This window comes from Pleuronectes platessa, chromosome 16 (genome assembly GCF_947347685.1).
Source record: "Pleuronectes platessa chromosome 16, fPlePla1.1, whole genome shotgun sequence".
Lineage (NCBI taxonomy): Eukaryota > Metazoa > Chordata > Actinopteri > Pleuronectiformes > Pleuronectidae > Pleuronectes > Pleuronectes platessa.
Genome location: NC_070641.1, coordinates 24,680,077 through 24,698,468, shown reverse-complemented (window position 1 = coordinate 24,698,468; position 18,392 = coordinate 24,680,077). Strand labels below are relative to the sequence as shown.

Below are 18,392 nucleotides of genomic sequence, written 5' to 3'. Positions count from 1 at the left end.
CGATCTGATGACATCTAAAAGGACACCATGACTTAAAATCCTAGCGCCACCTGCTGGCTACAGGAAGTGAAGCGTTTATTCTTGCTGCAGAGCTTAAAACGCACGCAAGGCAGAGACGTGCGCTTGGTCATCGATCGCTCTCTCTTCCCCGACCGCAACAGACTTGAAATTGCCTGTGCTCGGGCCCGTTAGTGCTACAACGTAGCCCTAGTTATTATTATTATTTTTCTTCGCTCAGTGAATTGGCTTTTTGAGGGCTTTAACGTGCTCAAAAAGTTTCTAAAGTGTACAGTAAATTAGAAATGTGCGCAAGTTTACGTATTCTGAAGTATTTGGGAACGGGTGTGTCAAAACCGCTCAATAGCGCCACCTACGGAAAAGCCCCTCATTTAGCATTCACCGATCATCAAAAAAAACAAAGACTATTGTGTATCATGACTAGATGCACAAAAAAGTCCATCAGTGCATTATGAATAACGCAACAGGAAGCCCGCCAGTTTGACTTTAGTGGCCATTTTGGTCATATTCGATATTTTTTCTTTTAAGTACTCCTCCTACAGCTTTCATCAAATCAACTTACAATTTAGACGATCGTCATCACAACAAAATGGAGATCTAAAGTTATTGAAGGATTAAGTTTTAGCAAAACCGTCTGACCGTGGTGTGGCCTCAAAGTTTGATTAAACGCCATCAAAACACAGGCTCCTGTATCTTGGCCATATTTTGTCCAATCGAGTCCAAACTATACACATAAGACAAGAGTCGCGACCTCAAGACATCGGTACAGAAATCGTGACTTAAAATCACAGCGTCCCCTGGTGGCAACAGCAAATGTCTTGTTTTTCTATGTCTTACAGTTTGACTCACTTCTCGTAGGGCCTTCATCAAATCAACGTAAAAATTTGATGCATGTGTACAAAACAAGATGAAGATCTAAAGTTATCAAAATTTAAACTTTTCATCAATCTGTGTGACCGTGGTGAGGCTTATAAATTTGATAAACAAAATGAAAACACCATGTCTGTAGTTAATGGTCCAACACTGCTCTCTAGTGACTTAATATTGAATTACACCTGTAGTGCCAATATTAAGGCACCAGAGGTCAGTGTAACACCATGGTTTGATCAAGACACAAAATGTAACTATTGAAAAAGCCATTTCGTCCCCTCTTCCCCCAATTTAAATCTGTCTGGAGCCGCACAACATATTTGATAACACAGGTTATAAAGTTATATATATACATATATATATATATAGTTATACAATATATATAAAAACTATAGTTTGTTGCATTTATTAAATAACAGAACGACAATAAAGACAACTGTTGACATTTAACTGGTATTTTACCTGCTAAAAAATAGGAAAACACCATACTCTGACCATGGCGTGGAGTCAAAGTCTGATCACATGCCATCAAAACACGAGCGTCTGTATCTTGGACATATTTGGTCCAATCAACTCCAAACTAGACATGTAAGACAAGAGTCGCGATCTGATGACATCTACAAGGACACCATGACTTAAAATCCTAGCGCCACCTGCTGGCTACAGGAAGTGAAGCGTTTATTGTTGCTGCAGAGCTTAAAACGCGCGCAAGGCAGAGACATGTGCTTGGTCATCGATCGTTCTCTCTTCCCCGACCGCAACAGACTTGAAATTGCCTGTGCTCGGGCCCGTTAGTGCTACAACGTAGCCCTAGTTCTTATTATTCTCCGAACAATGAATTGGCTTTTTGAGGGCTTCAACGTGCTCAAAAAGTTTTTAAACTTTCCAGTAAATTAGAGAGTGGTGAAAATTTACGTAATCTGGAGTATTTGGAAATGGGCGTGGCAAAACGGCTCAACAGCGCCCCCTGGAACCAGCCCTTAGGTTTCCACATAAGCGATTTTCCCCAAAATCTAGACACTGGTGTAACGTGACTAATCATAGAAAAAAGTCTATTGGAGCATTATGAAAAATGCAACAGGAAGCCCGCCATTTTGGATTTAGTGGCCATTTTGGCCAAATTCCACATTTTTACTTTAATGTACTTGTCGTAGAGCTTTCATCAGATCAACTTACAAATTAGACGGGTGTCATCACAACAAGATTGAGAAAAAAAATGATCAACGGAATTTTTTTCCGGCACTTCGTGTGACCGTGGCGTGTCGTCAAAGTTTGGTTCCACGCCATCAAAACACGGGCATCTGTATCTCAAACATACAAGGTCCAATCAAGTCCAAACTAGACATGTAAGAGAAGAGTCCCGGCCTGATGACATCTACACAGAAATAATGACTTAAAATCACAGCGCCCCCTGGTGGCACCAGGAAATGTCTTGTTTTTTGCTTGTCTTACACTTGGATGTATTCCTCCTCATCCACTGACCTCAACCATGTCAAACTGTATCAAATGGGTCTCAAGACATTGATAATGAAGGCATAAGATAACTGTGCCTTTTCGTCAAACGCCATATTAATGGCGTTGCATCAAAGTTCATCACCTCGCCGTGAAGCACGAAATTGCTTTAACTTCAGTGTTCATGGTTCTATCTCACTCAAACTACATGTGTGCAACAACATCCCCCCCCTGAAGATTTTCATATGGTTTTAAGGAATGGGTGTGGCAAAATAACTGACTAGCGCCCCCTAACGGGCAGCCCCGGCACTACAATTGGCCGACATGTACAAAAATCGATTTGGGCATGTGTCTTTTCATAACAAACAAATAAGTCTCTTGGATAGATATGCTAGACTAAACAGGAAGCCCGCCATTTTGGATTTAGTGGCCATTTTAGCCATATTCCACATTTTTACTTTGGTTTACTTGTCGTAGAGCTTTCATCAGATCAACTTCAAATTCAGATGAGTGTCATCAGAACAAGATTGAGATAAAAACTGATTAAGGGATTTTTTTCCCTTCACACCGTGTGACCGTGGCGTGGCGTTAAAGTTTGGTTACACGTCATCAAAACACGAGCATCTGTATCTCGAACATACATGGTCCAATCAAGTCCAAACTAGACATGTAAGACAAGGGTGCCATCCTGATGACATCTACACAGAAATTATGACTTGAAATCACAGCGCCCCCTGGTGGCAACATGAAGTGACATGTTTTATACTTTGATGAACTGCTCCTGGCTGCTTTAAGATATACAGCTCAAATGAGCTCAGTCAAGTCATTGAATCAAGGTCAGAATTGTGACATTTCCTCAAACCATGTAAACATTGAGGTGTGGCGAAGGATCATCCTTCGCCAAAGGACACGATGTTTTCATAAGTCCACTGTGCATTGTCTTATCACTACCAAACTTCTGTCACATGATAAGAGTACAAGCCTGAACAGCTCTATGTGTCAATATTTCCTCAGTGTCATAGCGCCACCTACTGATTCGCCAGGAAACAGGAAGTACTTTGTTAATCCACTCTGCATTATCCAACCGGCTCCAAACTACTGACCTATGATCACAATACTGATCTGAACAGCTCCACATATAAATATTAGTTCAGGGTCATAGCGCCACCTACTGATCAGTGTGAAAATTAAGTTGTGTTAACATTGTCCAATTGACACAAAATTGCTCACGCTACATCAGAGCACCTACAAGAAGAGATCTATATGTCTGTGCGTAATAATAGTGATGGCGCCACCTACTGGCAAACCTACTGCCGCAGAGCGCAAAACGCATGCAACGTGGAGAAGTGCATGCTCGATCGATGATGTGCGCTTGGTCATCGATCGCTCTCTCCACCGACCGCAACAGGCTTCAATGTGCGGGTGCTCGGGCCCGCAAGTGCTACAACGTAGCCCTAGTTCAGATTTAATTTTCTAAGGGGGAAGATGATGACGTCAGAGTAAATAAGAAACGAGTCTATTTGAAAACGCAATAAATATTGTGTATTTACATAATGGAATATGTGAATCATAGTTATTGATCTATTTTGATGTTGTAATATAGGAAAGAGAGATGGTGAAGAGCTGAACATTGAGCAGACTCTGGATCTGTGACCTCTTGAGGGTGAAGGAGCTGAAATGAGCTGATTGGCTCAGCAGCCTGTCAATCAGTTTACATAAGAGCTCCACCCCCTACAGGTCATACATATTCTATTAGAGAAGTGTGTGTGTGTGTGTGTGTGTGTGCACTTAACAAAGACAGGAGGGGGGGGGGCAGGAAAAGAAAAAAAGATGACAACACGTTGATCATCAGTTATAATCTTTATTGATCCTCTGAGTGGACGACAACGTTCAACACATACTACACATCTTCATCCTCTTCATCACAGTGAACTGTCGGGTCAGCTCAGGTCAAAGGTCAAACACGTCTTTAAACAGCAGCTCAACACAGGAAGTAGATTCATAAAAAAACAAAACACTAAGGAACATCCAATCAGAACAGTCGATCAACACACCATTAACAAATGAGCTGAACCAGAAAGAAAAGTCCATCACTCATGTGCTCACCTCGTCTGGAGGAAAGAGCTTCAACTTTATTTCAGAAAGAAAAGTTTATAAAGGGTTTTGTGAATTATAACCCAAAGTTCAAAAGAATAGTGACGTTCAAAATAAAACTTACAGCCTCTCAAACCGACAGGGAAACAGACCAGAGCGTTAGAGTTGAACAGTTTACTGGAAAAGATTCTGCAGGTCAAATAAACAACGTTTCCTCAGACATGTGAAACAAATACAGTCATTTCACTCCTGCACTCACTAGTAATAATACAAAATAATAACAGTATTAACATCAAACAGGGTCGTGTCGAAAAAGAAAAACAAACACAGCGAAAGCCGCTCATCTTTTAGCCGTCGCTACTTCTCTAAATGAAATCCATCGTAACATTCCGAGTCCCTGCCGATGTGTTTTCTATCTGTTGCTCTAGCATCATTAGAATATGTTTGCTGCTCTATTTTATCTGGGGGATGAAACTGTCTCTGAGCTGGTGCTGCCGGCCCGGATGCTGCGGTACCGTCAGCCAGACGGCAGCAGGAGAACAGTTCATGTCTGGGGTGATGGAGGTCTTTAATAATCTGGATGCTCCTCTTCCTGCACCTCCGGGTGTAGAGGTCCTCTATGGATGGAGCTCCGTCCTGGTGATGTGACCCTAACCCTCTGTGGAGCCTCACGGTTCAGGTCGGTGAAGCAGCCAGTCAGGATGCTCTCTGTGGTGCACCTGAATCCTGGAGTCCATGTGGAGCCTCCACAGCCTGCGGAGGAAGAGGAGCCTCTGCTTGGCCGTCCTCCTGATGGAGTCTGTGTGGTGGGTCCAGGTCATCACTGGTGACAAAGTTGTTCTCTATCATATATGATGATAGGCCTCGCTTTGTCGGAGTGCACAATGCAAAATAAAGAAGAATAAATAACAAGATAGAAAAAAGAGCAGAGCTGTGTGAGAGCTCGAGACACGGCAGCCTTCCTTCTTTGGAACTTTAAGATCATAAACAAACATCTACACAGAATGTGGTTCTACACACATGGAGACATACTGAGGGACAAAGGTGGACAATAATAAAGACAAACTTAAACACACTGTATGTGACTCTTTATAGAGGGTTTATATATTCTGCTTGTGTTGTGTCATTTCAATAAAACATGTGAATAAAGACAATCGGGGCAGGAAGGTTGCTGGTTTGAAACCGGTTCAGATGGGTCTTCCTGTGTGGAGTCTGCATGTTCTCCCCGTGTTTTCTCCAGGTGCTCCGGCTTCATCTCACAAACACATGCAGATTAGGGGTTGTGTAGATTGGAGACTACACACAAGCTGCTGCTGCTTCAGCCTCTGGATCCTCAGGACACAGCTCAGCCTCCGTCCACACACACTGTCCTCTTCACACTCAGCTCCTAGAAGATCTCCTCCACCTGTTGAGAGAAGAAGACATCAGTGTCACAGAGACTCACTTCATCAGCTGTGAGTCAGTGATGCAGCTCATCCAGTAGAAAGAGCAGCAGGGACTTCAGTCCTGTTCAGAGGTGGAGCAGCTTCCTCTCTGCTTCATGTTCACGTGTTGGAATGAACACGCTAAGAGCTCAGTGTGTGTCCTCTGCATGTCAAAGTGCAGAGTGGACACCTGAGAGGTGGATTTACTGCTGTTACAGGTGAAGCCATGTTTCACTGTGTGTTGATGAACATCTGCTTCTGACAAACTGGGACCAGAGGAGACAGATGGACCTCAGCAGAGGTTCTGCTCTGTATAAAGAGCTCCTGGTTACCATGTGATGAGGAGAGGCTTCAGTCCCACTGATCTCAGAGCTGTGACAAAGATCCACCTGATCAGTTCTTCACTGATGAAGTGAGAGAACAAACTGTCTCAGATCAGATGAAGACGTCTCTGTCCCTCGTGTGAGGCTGTCAGCTGTGGTCCAGCTTGTGTAAGTTACAGCGCCCCCTGGTGGCATCTGGTCAAAATATATTACGTGACCACGACATAATAACGTGTGGAAGAAATAAATAACTTGAGGCCACGAGATCTGAATCTGTTGTTTACTAACAAGACGAGTGGAAGACAAGAAGACACACACTGTCTCACTGTCTCTGAGGACACACACTGTCTCACTGTCTCTGAGGACACACACTGTCTCTGAGGATACACACTGTCTCTGAGGATACACACTGACTCTGAGGACACACACTGACTCTGAGGACACACACTGACTGAGGACACACACTGACTGAGGACACACACTGTCTCTGAGGACACACACTGACTCATTGTCTCTGAGGACACACACTGACTCACTGTCTCTGAGGACACACACTGACTCACTGTCTCTGAGGACACACACTGACTCACTGTCTCTGAGGACACACACTGACTCACTGTCTGTGAGGACACACACTGACTCACTGTCTCTGAGGACACACACTGACTCTGAGGACACACACTGACTCTGAGGACACACACTGACTCTGAGGACACACACTGACTCTGAGGACACACACTGACTCACTGTCTCTGAGGACACACACTGTCTCACTGTCTCTGAGGACACACACTGTCTCACTGTCTCTGAGGACACACACTGTCTCACTGTCTCTGAAGACACACTGTCTGTGAGGACACACACTGTCTCTGAGGACACACACTGACTCACTGTCTCTGAGGACACACACTGTCTCACTGTCTCTGAGGACACACTGTCTGTGAGGACACACACTGTCTGTGAGGACACACACTGACTCACTGTCTCTGAGGACACAGACTGACTCTGAGGACACACACTGTCTCACTGTCTCTGAGGACACACACTGTCTCACTGTCTCTGAGGACACACACTGACTCTGAGGACACACACTGACTCTGAGGACACACACTGACTCTGAGGACACACACTGACTCTGAGGACACACACTGTCTCACTGACTCTGAGGACACACACTGTCTCACTGTCTCTGAGGACACACACTGTCTCACTGTCTCTGAGGACACACACTGTCTCACTGTCTCTGAGGACACACTGTCACACTGTCTCTGAGGACACACACTGTCTCACTGTCTCTGAGGACACACACATGGACCTGTCTCCAGGAAGCTGAGGTCATCTGGTGTTTTGGGGACAGGATGAGTCTGGAGACATTGAGATGTTCTGGGTGAGTTAGAGATCAACTGAACCAACCAGACGTTGATTTAAACTTCTCTTATCCGTCCCTTTAAGGAGAGTGAGCACCACACAACAGTGTAGAGTCACTGTGGTCAGTGGGCGGAGCTTCTATACGGGTTGATCTCCAACTTAACCTGGAGCAGGTTAGCTGTTCATCAGAAGTTACCATGGTGATTGACCTGGTTAAGAAGTGGACGAGCTTCGTAGAACTGAAAAAACTAAACCTGAAGTTAACCTGATAACCACAAATCCTGCTTGGTAGCACAGACCCTGGATCTGTGATACTGACTGTGTTTAGTAACATACTGATGAAAGCAGCGTGGACTGACTCCAACCATCTACTGACCTCAGAGTCTCCAGTCGACAGGTTGGACTCTGCTGTAGATCAAGAAGCTCCTTCACTCCTGAGTCCTGCAGCCTGTTTCCTCTCAGATCCAGTTCTCTCAGATGAGAGGGGTTTGACCTCAGAGCTGAAGCCAGAGAAGAACAGCTGATTTCTGACAGACTGCAGCTCTCCAACCTGGATAAAGAATAAAACTTAACTGTAAATTAAACTGAGTTCATGTGTGAAAATAACAGACACATATTCATGTGAGCACAGACTCATAACATGGAAGATAAATATGAAATCAGACATGTTGGACTAAAAACGAGTCCTGATTCAGTACAAATAGATTATTTGGACCCGGTCTCTGTCCTGCAGATCAGTTTAGGAAATCCAGAACTAAACTCAGTGTTTTAACAAGTAGCTGAATATTTAAAATGTCACAGATTAATTAATGAATGGATTCAAGTTATGTATGAAGAGGAATTATTTTAAATTATAATTAAATTAGATAAATTGTGTATAAATGCTGTTTTATAGATATGAGATCTACAAAAGTCAGTCAGTGAACTGACCACAGAGTCTCCAGTCGACAGGTTGGACTCTGTAGAAAACCACACAGCTCCTTCACTCCTGAGTCCTGCAGGTCGTTTCCACTCAGATCCAGTTCTCTCAGATGAGAGGGGTTTGACCTCAGAGCTGAAGCCAGAGAAGAACAGCTGATCTCCGACAGATCGAAGCCCTGCAACCTGGATGAAGAAATTTGAATATTAGAATGTGTCCTCCTGTTGTTGTGGATCGTCATCATGTCAACACAGACTCTCAACATGCTGCTGACCTCAGTCCAGTCTGTGACCTGAAGATAAATATCAGATCAGACATGTTGGACCATTGTTTCATTCATCAGCTTCTTCTCTGTGTGTTGGTCACTGAGCAGGTTTGTGTAATTAAACACTGTTTAAAGTAGGGATGGCTCCTGATGTCACTTCCTGTTTGTTTCTATACTTGTCAACTGTCCAACGTGTTTCAATAAGAATGAGTCTTATTTTGAAAACCTGAGGAGGACGAGTGCTCGGCCTCAGTCCACATGTTATTTACTGACACTTTCTTAGTGATCAGGAGCAGGTGAGTGCAGGTGAATGGAGTTGATGAGGTGGACTGACAGGCTGGGTGAGTGACAGATGACTGAGGGACAGTGAGCAGAGCAGAACTGAGACAATTTAAATAAATAATGACCCAATAAGAAAGAAAGTCTGAAAAGTGAAGAAGGATTTAAGGACCTCAGAGTCTCCAGTCGACAGTTTGGACTCTCCAGTCCAGAACACAGCACCTTCACTCCTGAATCCTCCAGCTCGTTCTCACTCAGATCCAGTTCTCTCAGATGTGAGGGGTCTGACTTCAGAGCTGAGGCCAGGACTTCACAGTGAGTCTCTGAGAGTCTACAACCACCGAGTCTGTAATTAAAGAAAATATCAAATCTGTGAGAATTAAATCAGAAAACACAACATTCATACAAAACGTGATCATGTGACCCTCACCCTGGTAAATCCCCTCTTTGTTAAAAACTCCTCAAGAGAATCCTTTCAGATTTGGTTCAAGCGTTCATTCAGACTAACAGAGGAACTCATTAGACTCAGGTGGTCAGAGGTCAAAGGTCAAAGGTCACAGAACATGTTCATGGCCTCTTGAACATCATATCTCAAGTCTGTCTTCAGGGGATTTCTTCACATTTTGACTCAAAGAGAAACTGATTAGATTTCAGTGTTCATAGGTCAAAGGTCACAGTGACCTAGATGTTATTGTGAAGTCAACATGTCAGGAGCCTGAAGGGACGGACACTGCACTGGTTGGTGGTGGAGGACAAACGCAGAGTGGGAACTCTGGTTTGACCAGAAAGAAGAATAAACTATATTTCCTGCTTCTTCAGTTCAAGGAACCGTCAGTGATTCAGTGATCGTCTCCTCACACTGTGCTGTGTGATCATATATATATATACTGTATAGATATTTATATATATATCTATACAGTACCCTCACTTGCACCCCACATGGTCGTATGTCTGAACCCTCAAACTCCAGCACAGTGATCACATTGGATTTCACTCTCCACATCTGATCTAGTCGTTCTCATATTTACATGAGAACAAAGAGAATGTATATGTACATAATAATCACACACACACACACACACACACACACACACACACACACACACACACACACACACACACACACACACACACACACACACACACACACACACACACACACACACACACACACACACACACACACACACACACACACACACAGATCATGTCTGGACTCACAGAGCCTTCCTGCAGTTCCTCACAGCTGGGATCAGTCTCAGTCGACCCTGTTCTGATGTTTTGAACTTCCTCAGGTCCAACTCATCCAGAACCTCCTCTGACATCTGCAGCATGTAGGCCAGAGCTGAGCAGTGGATCCCAGAGAGTTTCTCCTTTGATCTGTTCTCTGACGTCAGGAACTGTTTCATCTGCTGATGAACTGAGTGGTCGTTCATCTCAGTCAGACAGTGGAAGATGTTGATGCTTCTGTCAGGAGAAATGTCATCACTCTTCATCTTCTTCAGGTTGTTGATGACTCTCTGGATGATCTCTGGATTGTTCCCTGTCCGACCCAGCAGGCCTCCTAAGACTCTCTGGTTGGACTCCAGACTGAGGCCGTGAAGGAAGCGAACAAACAGGTCCAGATGACCATTTGTACTGGTGAGGGATTTCTCCATGGTTCTCTTCAGGAGGTCATCCAGGGAGAAGGTACTGTCTGTGCTCTTACATGTTCCCAAGAAGTTGTTGAGTTCTTCTGTGTTCCCCTCGGTGTAACAGTGGAACATGTAGACTGCAGCCAGGAACTCCTGAACGCTCAGATGAACAAAGCAGTAGACTGATTTCTGGAAGATCACACACTCTCTTCTGAAGATCTCAGTACAAACTCCTGAGTACACCGAGGCCTCAGTGACATTAAGACCACACCGCTCCAGGTCTTCTTGGTAGAACATGATGTTTCCTTCCTCCAGATGTTGAAGTGCCAGCCTCCCCAGCTTCAGGAGAACGTCCCTGTCAGCCTCCGTCAGCTGCTGTGGAGTCGTCTCATGTCCCTCACCGTACTTGTTGTTCTTCCTCTTTGTCTGAACCAGCAGGAAGTTTGAGTACAGGTCAGTCAGGGTCTTGGGCAGCTCTCCTCTCTGGTCTGTGGTCAACATGTGCTCCAGAACTGTAGCACTGATCCAGCAGAAGACTGGGATTTGACACATGATGTGGAGGCTCCTGGACGTCTTGATGTGTGAGATGATTCTGCTGCACAGCTCTTCATCACTGAATCTCCTCCTGAAGTACTCCTCCTTCTGGGCCTCAGTGAAGCCTCGTACTTCTGTGACCCTGTCAACACATGCAGGAGGGATCTGATTGGCCGCCGCAGGTCTGGAGGTTATCCAGACCAGAGCCGAGGGAAGCAGATTCCCCCGGATGAGGTTTGTCAGCAGCAGGTTGACTGATGACCTCTGTGTGACCTCAGACACAAGCTCCCTGTGGTTGAAGTCCAGAGAAGGTCTGCTTTCATCCAGGCCGTCAAAGATGAACAAAGGTTTACAGACAGCGAGCGTCTCTGCAGTGAGCTTCTGTAACGCTGGATGGAAAACATGGAGCAGCGTGAGAAGACTGTGCTGCTGGTCCTTCACCAGGTTCAGCTCCCTGAACGAAAGCACAGCCAGCAGACCCACATCCTGGTTCTCTAAACCCTCTGCCCAGTCCAGAGTGAACTTCTGCACCGAGAAGGTTTTTCCAACGCCAGCGACGCCGTTGGTCAGGACGACTCTGATGCTGCTCTGCTGGTCAGTGGAGGCTTTAAAGATGTCGTGGACCTTGATGGGAGTGTCCTGGAGGATCTTCTTCTTGGAAGCCGTCTCAAGCTGCCTCACCTCATGTTGAGTATTAACCTCTTCACTCTGTCCCTTTGTGATGTGGAGCTCAGTGTAGATCCTGTTGAGGAGGGTTCTACTTCCTGTTTCATCACTTCCTTCAGTCACATGTTCACATCTCCTCCTCACACTGAGCTTATGTTCATCTGAAACCTCCTGCAGACCACGATCTGCTGAAAGACAAGAAACAATGTGAGACACAGAGAATCTGAGAATCTGCTGATTGTTTTCATCAGATACAGAAAAACTACAGAAAATAAAAGCTTTTTAACTTTGTGCTTTTCTAACGATGTTAAATGTTGATGCTGTAGGAAGGAACAAAATAAAACCACATGTGCTGTTGTCAGAAGTGAAGACATCAGCAGACACATGTACAGTGCTGCTCTGACCGGCTGTCTGACCTCCAGCTCCTGTTCTGGATCTTTTTCCACACTGGGGACAGGAAGAGTCTCCTGAAGAACCAGACTGGTCCCAGTATGAGGTGATGCACTGTCTGCAGAACCAGTGTCCACAGCTGGTGGAGACTGGATCCTTCAGGACGTCCTGACACGAAGCACAGCAGGACGACTGCTCCTCCTCAGAAACATGACTCCTCTTCCTCTCCCTGTGAAGACATGTCCTGATAACTCACATGTCACAGTCACAGGTTGTCATCACTTCTGTCAAGGAGGTTTTGTTTTCACCCAGTATGTTTGTGTGTTGGTTGGTTCGTTAGTGGGATTATAAAAAACAACAGATTACCAGTAAACTTGGTGGAAGGTTGTGGTCTGTGAACCAGATCGGGGGGGGGGGGGGGGGGGGGTCCTCTTTCACAGACATGTTCAGAGGACTGATGTTTACCAGTGTGTGGAATTTGGTGCAGATCCAAATCAGAATGAGTCTCTAGTGGATTTCAAAGTGGTTTCATAAGGAGCGTGTTGGTTCTTGGTGGAGGTCTGAGCTCTTTGAGTGATTCTGAGAGATTGGTCACCAACTTCAATGAAGCTGTGTCCTAATGCAGGGGCCACACTAGAGGAAACTAGATCCTCTTCAGAGCAGGTCCCAGTAGAAACAGCCTCTTACTCTGTGTGTGAGGGTCCAGGTTCATTACTGAAGAGTAGAGGATGATCCATGGACCAGTCACTCTTCAGAGACAGACAGCTGGACCCTGGAGACTCTGCTCTCAGTCTGTGGTCCTGACCTCTGCAAACACAAACATGTTTTTATTCAGAACACATCATTCACTGGTTCATTCTGTGAGGATTCAGTTTGGAGCTTCACATGTTTGTAGCAGGTCTCTTACTTTGTGGTTGAGGGTCCAGGTTCTTTACTGAAGCTTGGAGGACGATCCATGGACCAGTCACTCTTCAGAGACAGACAGCTGGACCCTGGAGACTCTGCTCTCAGTCTGTGGTCCTGACCTCTGCAAACACAAACATGTTTTTATTCAGAACACATCATTCACTGGTTCATTCTGTGAGGATTCAGTTTGGAGCTTCACATGTTTGTAGCAGATCTCTTACTTTGTGGTTGAGGGTCCAGGTTCTTTACTGAAGCTTGGAGGACGATCCATGGACCAGTCACTCTTCAGAGACAGACAGCTGGACCCTGGAGACTCTGCTCTCAGTCTGTGGTCCTGACCTCTGCAAACACAAACATGTTTTTATTCAGAACACATCATTCACTGGTTCATTCTGTGAGGATTCAGTTTGGAGCTTCACATGTTTGTAGCAGGTCTCTTACTTTGTGGTTGAGGGTCCAACTTGCTCTGAAGTGTCCTCGTCCATGTTGCACCGGCTGCGGCTCAGTTGTGGTTCAGGCCACGCTGCTCTTCTAGATATTCAAGGTCTGGTCTATTTCCTTCTGGTTCTGCGCTCAGTTTAGAGCAGAACACAGTGAAATGATCTTTCACACCAGTTTCAATGTTTATCTGTTGAAAACATCACAAACACAAATATTTGCAACACTTCCTGTAGACTACCTATTTCAAAATAAAAGCACTGCAGCGTTTCTGTCGATTAAATCAATAAGTAGATGCATATGGAAGTAAATCTGTGTCATCGGGATTTGAAACAAAAAAGACATTGAATTTCTGGCACTGAATATTTATGCATGGAAATTATGTATTTGAATGTTTTTCAACGTTTAAAGTTCAACCGCAAAAAATTCAACCTCAAAAAATTCAACTGCAACATCCGGGGATCCAAGGAGGAGCAATCGATTCCAGATTCAAGATCGGGAGCGTGCGTCAAGCAACGAGAGCGAGCGGGAGTGACCGACACCAATGCAGCTTTGACTTGTCAGCTAGCACAGTGACTAGCCATGTCCAACAATGGTGCTTCGGTGAGTGTTTAAACTCTTCTATATGCCATCGGTGTAGTTTGTTTCTGTAAGATGTAGTAATAGACAGCTGACATGTGTACATTCACGGACTTTATTGGACATAAACTAAGTGGAACTTAAACGAGATGACGTTCGGATTTTTTTTTTCCGAACGGGCCAGTGACTGGCATGGGTAACGCCAGGATTTCAATTTTGGATCGGTGTTATGTGCAGATCTGCTCCTTGTTTCCGCCTTCTGTGACTTGCACCAAGAGCTAAAACTGATCTCCTTTTCTCTTGCAAAGTCAACATAAGTTTGTTCATCCAGCTTACTGAGGCCTCTAAAACGCTGGCGGTACGCCTCAGGAACGAGCTCATAAGTTCTTAGAATAGCACCTTTAACTTTTTCATAGTCCTTGATATCCTCAAGGTTTAAAGCAGTGTAAGCGTCTTGTGCTTTTCCCACCAGAACGCTTTGCAAAAGCGATGTCCAGGCATGTATTGGCCAGTCTGACACAGTAGCCACTCGTTCAAAATGAGCGAAATACCTCTCAACATTTTTCTCAGCAAATGGAGGTACTAGTCTGATGTTGCTCGCTACATTAAACTGAGCCGAGGCAGAACTGGATGAGCTCAAAGCAGCATGCTTAAATTCAAGCTCTTTTAGGAAACGCTCATGTTCTAGGTGCATTTGTCTTTCCCTAAGGATACGCTCTTTTTCTTTATCCTCTAGTTCTAATTCTCGAAACGCCAACTCCTTCAACCTGAACTCCAGCACAGCATCTGACATTTGAGGAAGATCAAGTTGATGCTGATATGCTGGTAAAGCAGACGGCTTTAGGACGCCTCCTTCTGCTAGGCTAGCCTTAAGTGCTTCTCTTAAATTATCTTTAAGACGTTTATCACCACTGGCAATCTCAATGTCATAATGGCTGGCAAGGCTAAGGAGCTGTCCTTTAGTGAGCTGACAAAGCAACTCCTCCGAGGGTGCACTAATAAAGTCATCGATAGCCTCCATACTAGATAACTTCAGTAACCAAACATAACCAAAATACACCAATCGCCGTTACCCAAGGTTTAAACTTAAACCAATACGCCCAGTACACACCTCATCCAACACTACAGCTTATCACAAATTCTCTCTACTAAATGATTCTTGAACCCATGATCACAGAGATCATGGCCTAGTAACTCCCATCTAGCTACTAAGTAGCACAAAATATTACCCATAAAAACCCATTACCAAAATGGACCCTGCTGGTAATCAAGACCAAGGCAACAACAACCTCCGGGAGAACTAGCCCACCAAGTCAAGCTAGACACCACACACACCGCACCTGACAAATCCACAAGCTATACAAAACAAAGTTAGGACCCTGGACATGTTACCACAACTGTCCCCATAAAGCAGTCACTAACTCAAATAACTTTACAAATCAATCACTGCTGAGCACAGTGAGCAAGCCTCCGAGTGCAAATGATCATCTAAGCAAGCCCCCTGGTACCTGCCTAACTTCAAACTAACCCTAACTGTCTTCTGAGGCGTGCCGGGCTCGAGGCCTCTTTAAAGCAAAGCTCAGTTAACCTCAGCCATGTGACCAAGGCCCTGAAATGCTCGCCCCCACCAGAGAACAAGTCTCCACCCAGGATTACCTCGAAAAAAACCAAATAAATAAATAAATATAACAAATAGTGCACCGATGGAAGGACAGATTGCTCTGCCCAGCTGGCACACTCCCTAACTAACCAGGGAGATCACTCACAACTTAAAATCATAGCACTCAGATTCAATGCTCACCATACTCACCATGACAAGAAGCTGCTCACAGCCACCCTACCAAACACCACCAAAGCATACCGGGTTACTCTGTCTAGGGGAAAAATAGAAAAAAAAAATAACTCATCCAGATTGATCCCGGACCAGTCCCCAATATGTTACAACCCGGCTCGACGGAAGTAACATAAAGTAGACAAACAAGGATTAAATATAAGAAAACTGGGTTTATTGTTACGAATGGTAATCAGACTGGTGAATTGGAGCCATGCGGCCAGCCCTGCTTAGCGACCCCCATGAGTGAAGCCTCCCAGGCTTTTAAGGCAGCAGCAGGTGCCAGGTAACGAGGAGAAGGAGGGGCTGAAGGAGGAGCTCCAGGAGCACTGCAAAACAAGGAGCAGATCTGCACATAATACTTATTATATGATCCCTGCCTGACTTGTTTGTGTTTATCTGCTGTAGACGAGCTTTAACAGCGCGGTGCGTCTCTCTCTCTCTCTCTCTCTCTCTCTCTCTCTCTCTCTCTCTCTCTCAGGTAAACGAATTGCGTCACTTCCGGTTTTCCTGAGCTCACAGGAATCAGGACAAACAACTTCAAGAACCGCACCCAAAAATTCCCAGCAAGGACACACACACACACACACACGCACACACACACACACACACACACACACACACACACACACACACACACACACACACACACACAGGTGACTGTAACGTATGATTGTGAAAACACGTTGTGTTATTAAACACTTGATGAACAGATGAAGATAAAAAGTGAAGCTGTGAGTTAACTCTGTTAATTAGTCCTTTGAAGGCTCTTTGATCCAGACCTGCTGTTCACATCTGTCTCTGGATCCAGTGAAAAACACTGACAGTGAAATAATATGAATGAATAATATAAATGTTGCTGAACACTCACCAGCCTCAGACTTCACGTCTCCTCCGTCTGCTCCTTGAAGTTAGAATGAGTCTGAACACTTTCTCTGGAGGCTCCTCCCTCTCTGCAGGTACTGGAAATCACATGACTCTGTGTGTGTGTGTGTGTGCTCTGTGCATTCTACCTTTTTAAAAATGCATATTCATGACAATGTTGATTTTCATAACTCTGAATAACATCTTTTGTTTTGTTTATTTAATTGTTTTTCTGGTGTCAGAATTAATTTGCGAGGGAGAGAAAGAAAGAATCAACGCTACGAATGGAAACTGAGTTTTCATCAGATGAATCCCTCTGAGGTGTTGAAGCAGAACTGATGAGGGGCTGATTGATGCTTTTATTTGGGGGGGGGGGGGTCTTAGTCATTCCAGCTGAGCACGTGAGGCTGCGTGTAGATCCTCTCGTGTCAGGGACAAAAGCAGGTGAAGTCAGGTGAGCTGCAGAGAGAGGAATGTCTCCACACTGGTTTTCTATAGAAAGATCATTTCTTCTGGATCGTGGACGAGACATTCAGCCTCGCTGCTGGTTCACTGTCACACTGCAGTAAAGTGAGCCGTCATCTAGGAAGCCAGCCGCCACCGGGTGGTTTTTTTTGCACGTCTACTTGTGGCTATACGGTAAAACAGAATGGTTGGCTGAAACGGCCTAAAATTACTACAAATACAACTTTATTTTTTATTTTTTTATTTTTTTAATCATCATGGCGTATCTGCTCTTGTCAATTATCATGTATTGTTAGTGCAAATTAAAGGGCAAGTCTGTAACAAAAAAAAAATGTGTACATAATGTAACCATATTTGGATGCTGATTAAAAATATTCCTTGAGAGGTTATAAGTGACATCGAGTGGATCCTGTTCATGGTGTCTCTGACTATGCTGATACAAATTTTTGTATATTTTTACTGTAGAATAACTGAGAAAATTAAAGGGAAAATCTGTAAAAAAGGAAGAATGTATTCATAATGTAACCATATTTGGAAGCTGATTAAAAATATTTCTTGAGAGGTTATAAGTGACTTCGAGTGGATACCTGTTCGTGGTGTCTCTGACTATGCTGATATACATTTTTGTGTATTTTTACTGTATAATAACCGTAAAGCCACAAGTAGACGCCGGCTCACTTTACTGTCACGTTCAGATCGGGTCGGTCTCCTGCTTCTCTTCTTCCTCATCTCTCCTTCATCTGGGGACGTTTTTATTTCCATCTTCAGCTTCTTCACTCCACTTTGCTTTTAGCTTGACTTTAAAACACTAATGACATATTCAAAGAGACCGAGCAGGAGAAGTGACCACGAAGAAGAGCTTGTTCAGGGCCGACTCTCCGTTCTCAGCCATGTGGCGCCCCCTGCTGGTCGTTGCCTTACACACATCTGTTGTCTCTCTCCGCGGTACCAGTGATTTTATTCAGATTTAATTTTCTAAGGGGGAAGATGATGACGTCAGAGTAAATAAGAAACGAGTCTATTTGAAAACGCAATAAATATTGTGTATTTACATAATGGAATATGTGAATCAT

At 44.5% G+C, this 18,392-nt stretch overlaps 2 protein-coding genes across 3 annotated transcripts in view; both read right to left on the bottom strand.

Moving 5' to 3' along the window:
* Positions 1-4,187: 4,187 nt before the first annotated feature.
* LOC128458825 (NACHT, LRR and PYD domains-containing protein 12) overlaps positions 4,188-18,392 on the bottom strand; it is a 70,653-nt gene continuing 56,448 nt past the window's right edge. Inside the window, exons 10-11 of the mRNA XM_053443833.1 lie at positions 7,926-8,099; positions 4,188-5,839 (exon numbers count right to left, since the gene is read on the bottom strand). Coding sequence (XP_053299808.1) covers positions 5,815-5,839; positions 7,926-8,099 — 199 coding nt within the window. The 3' untranslated portion in view covers positions 4,188-5,814. The remainder of the gene's footprint in view (positions 5,840-7,925; positions 8,100-18,392) is intronic.
* Positions 13,627-16,912, bottom strand: LOC128458840 (uncharacterized). 2 transcript variants are annotated; one of them, XR_008342064.1, is made up of 3 exons: positions 16,862-16,912; positions 14,013-16,319; positions 13,627-13,770 (listed from the first exon to the last, which is right to left on the bottom strand). XR_008342064.1 is itself a non-coding variant. In XM_053443860.1 (2 exons), exon 2 carries the CDS (start codon positions 15,178-15,180, stop codon positions 14,275-14,277), a length of 906 nt encoding a protein of 301 aa, XP_053299835.1. In that variant the 5' UTR covers positions 15,181-16,319; positions 16,862-16,912; the 3' UTR covers positions 13,779-14,274. The 2 variants fall into 2 exon arrangements, 1 of the variants encoding a protein (XP_053299835.1); XM_053443860.1 differs by lacking the exon at positions 13,627-13,770 and having other exon boundaries at positions 13,779-16,319.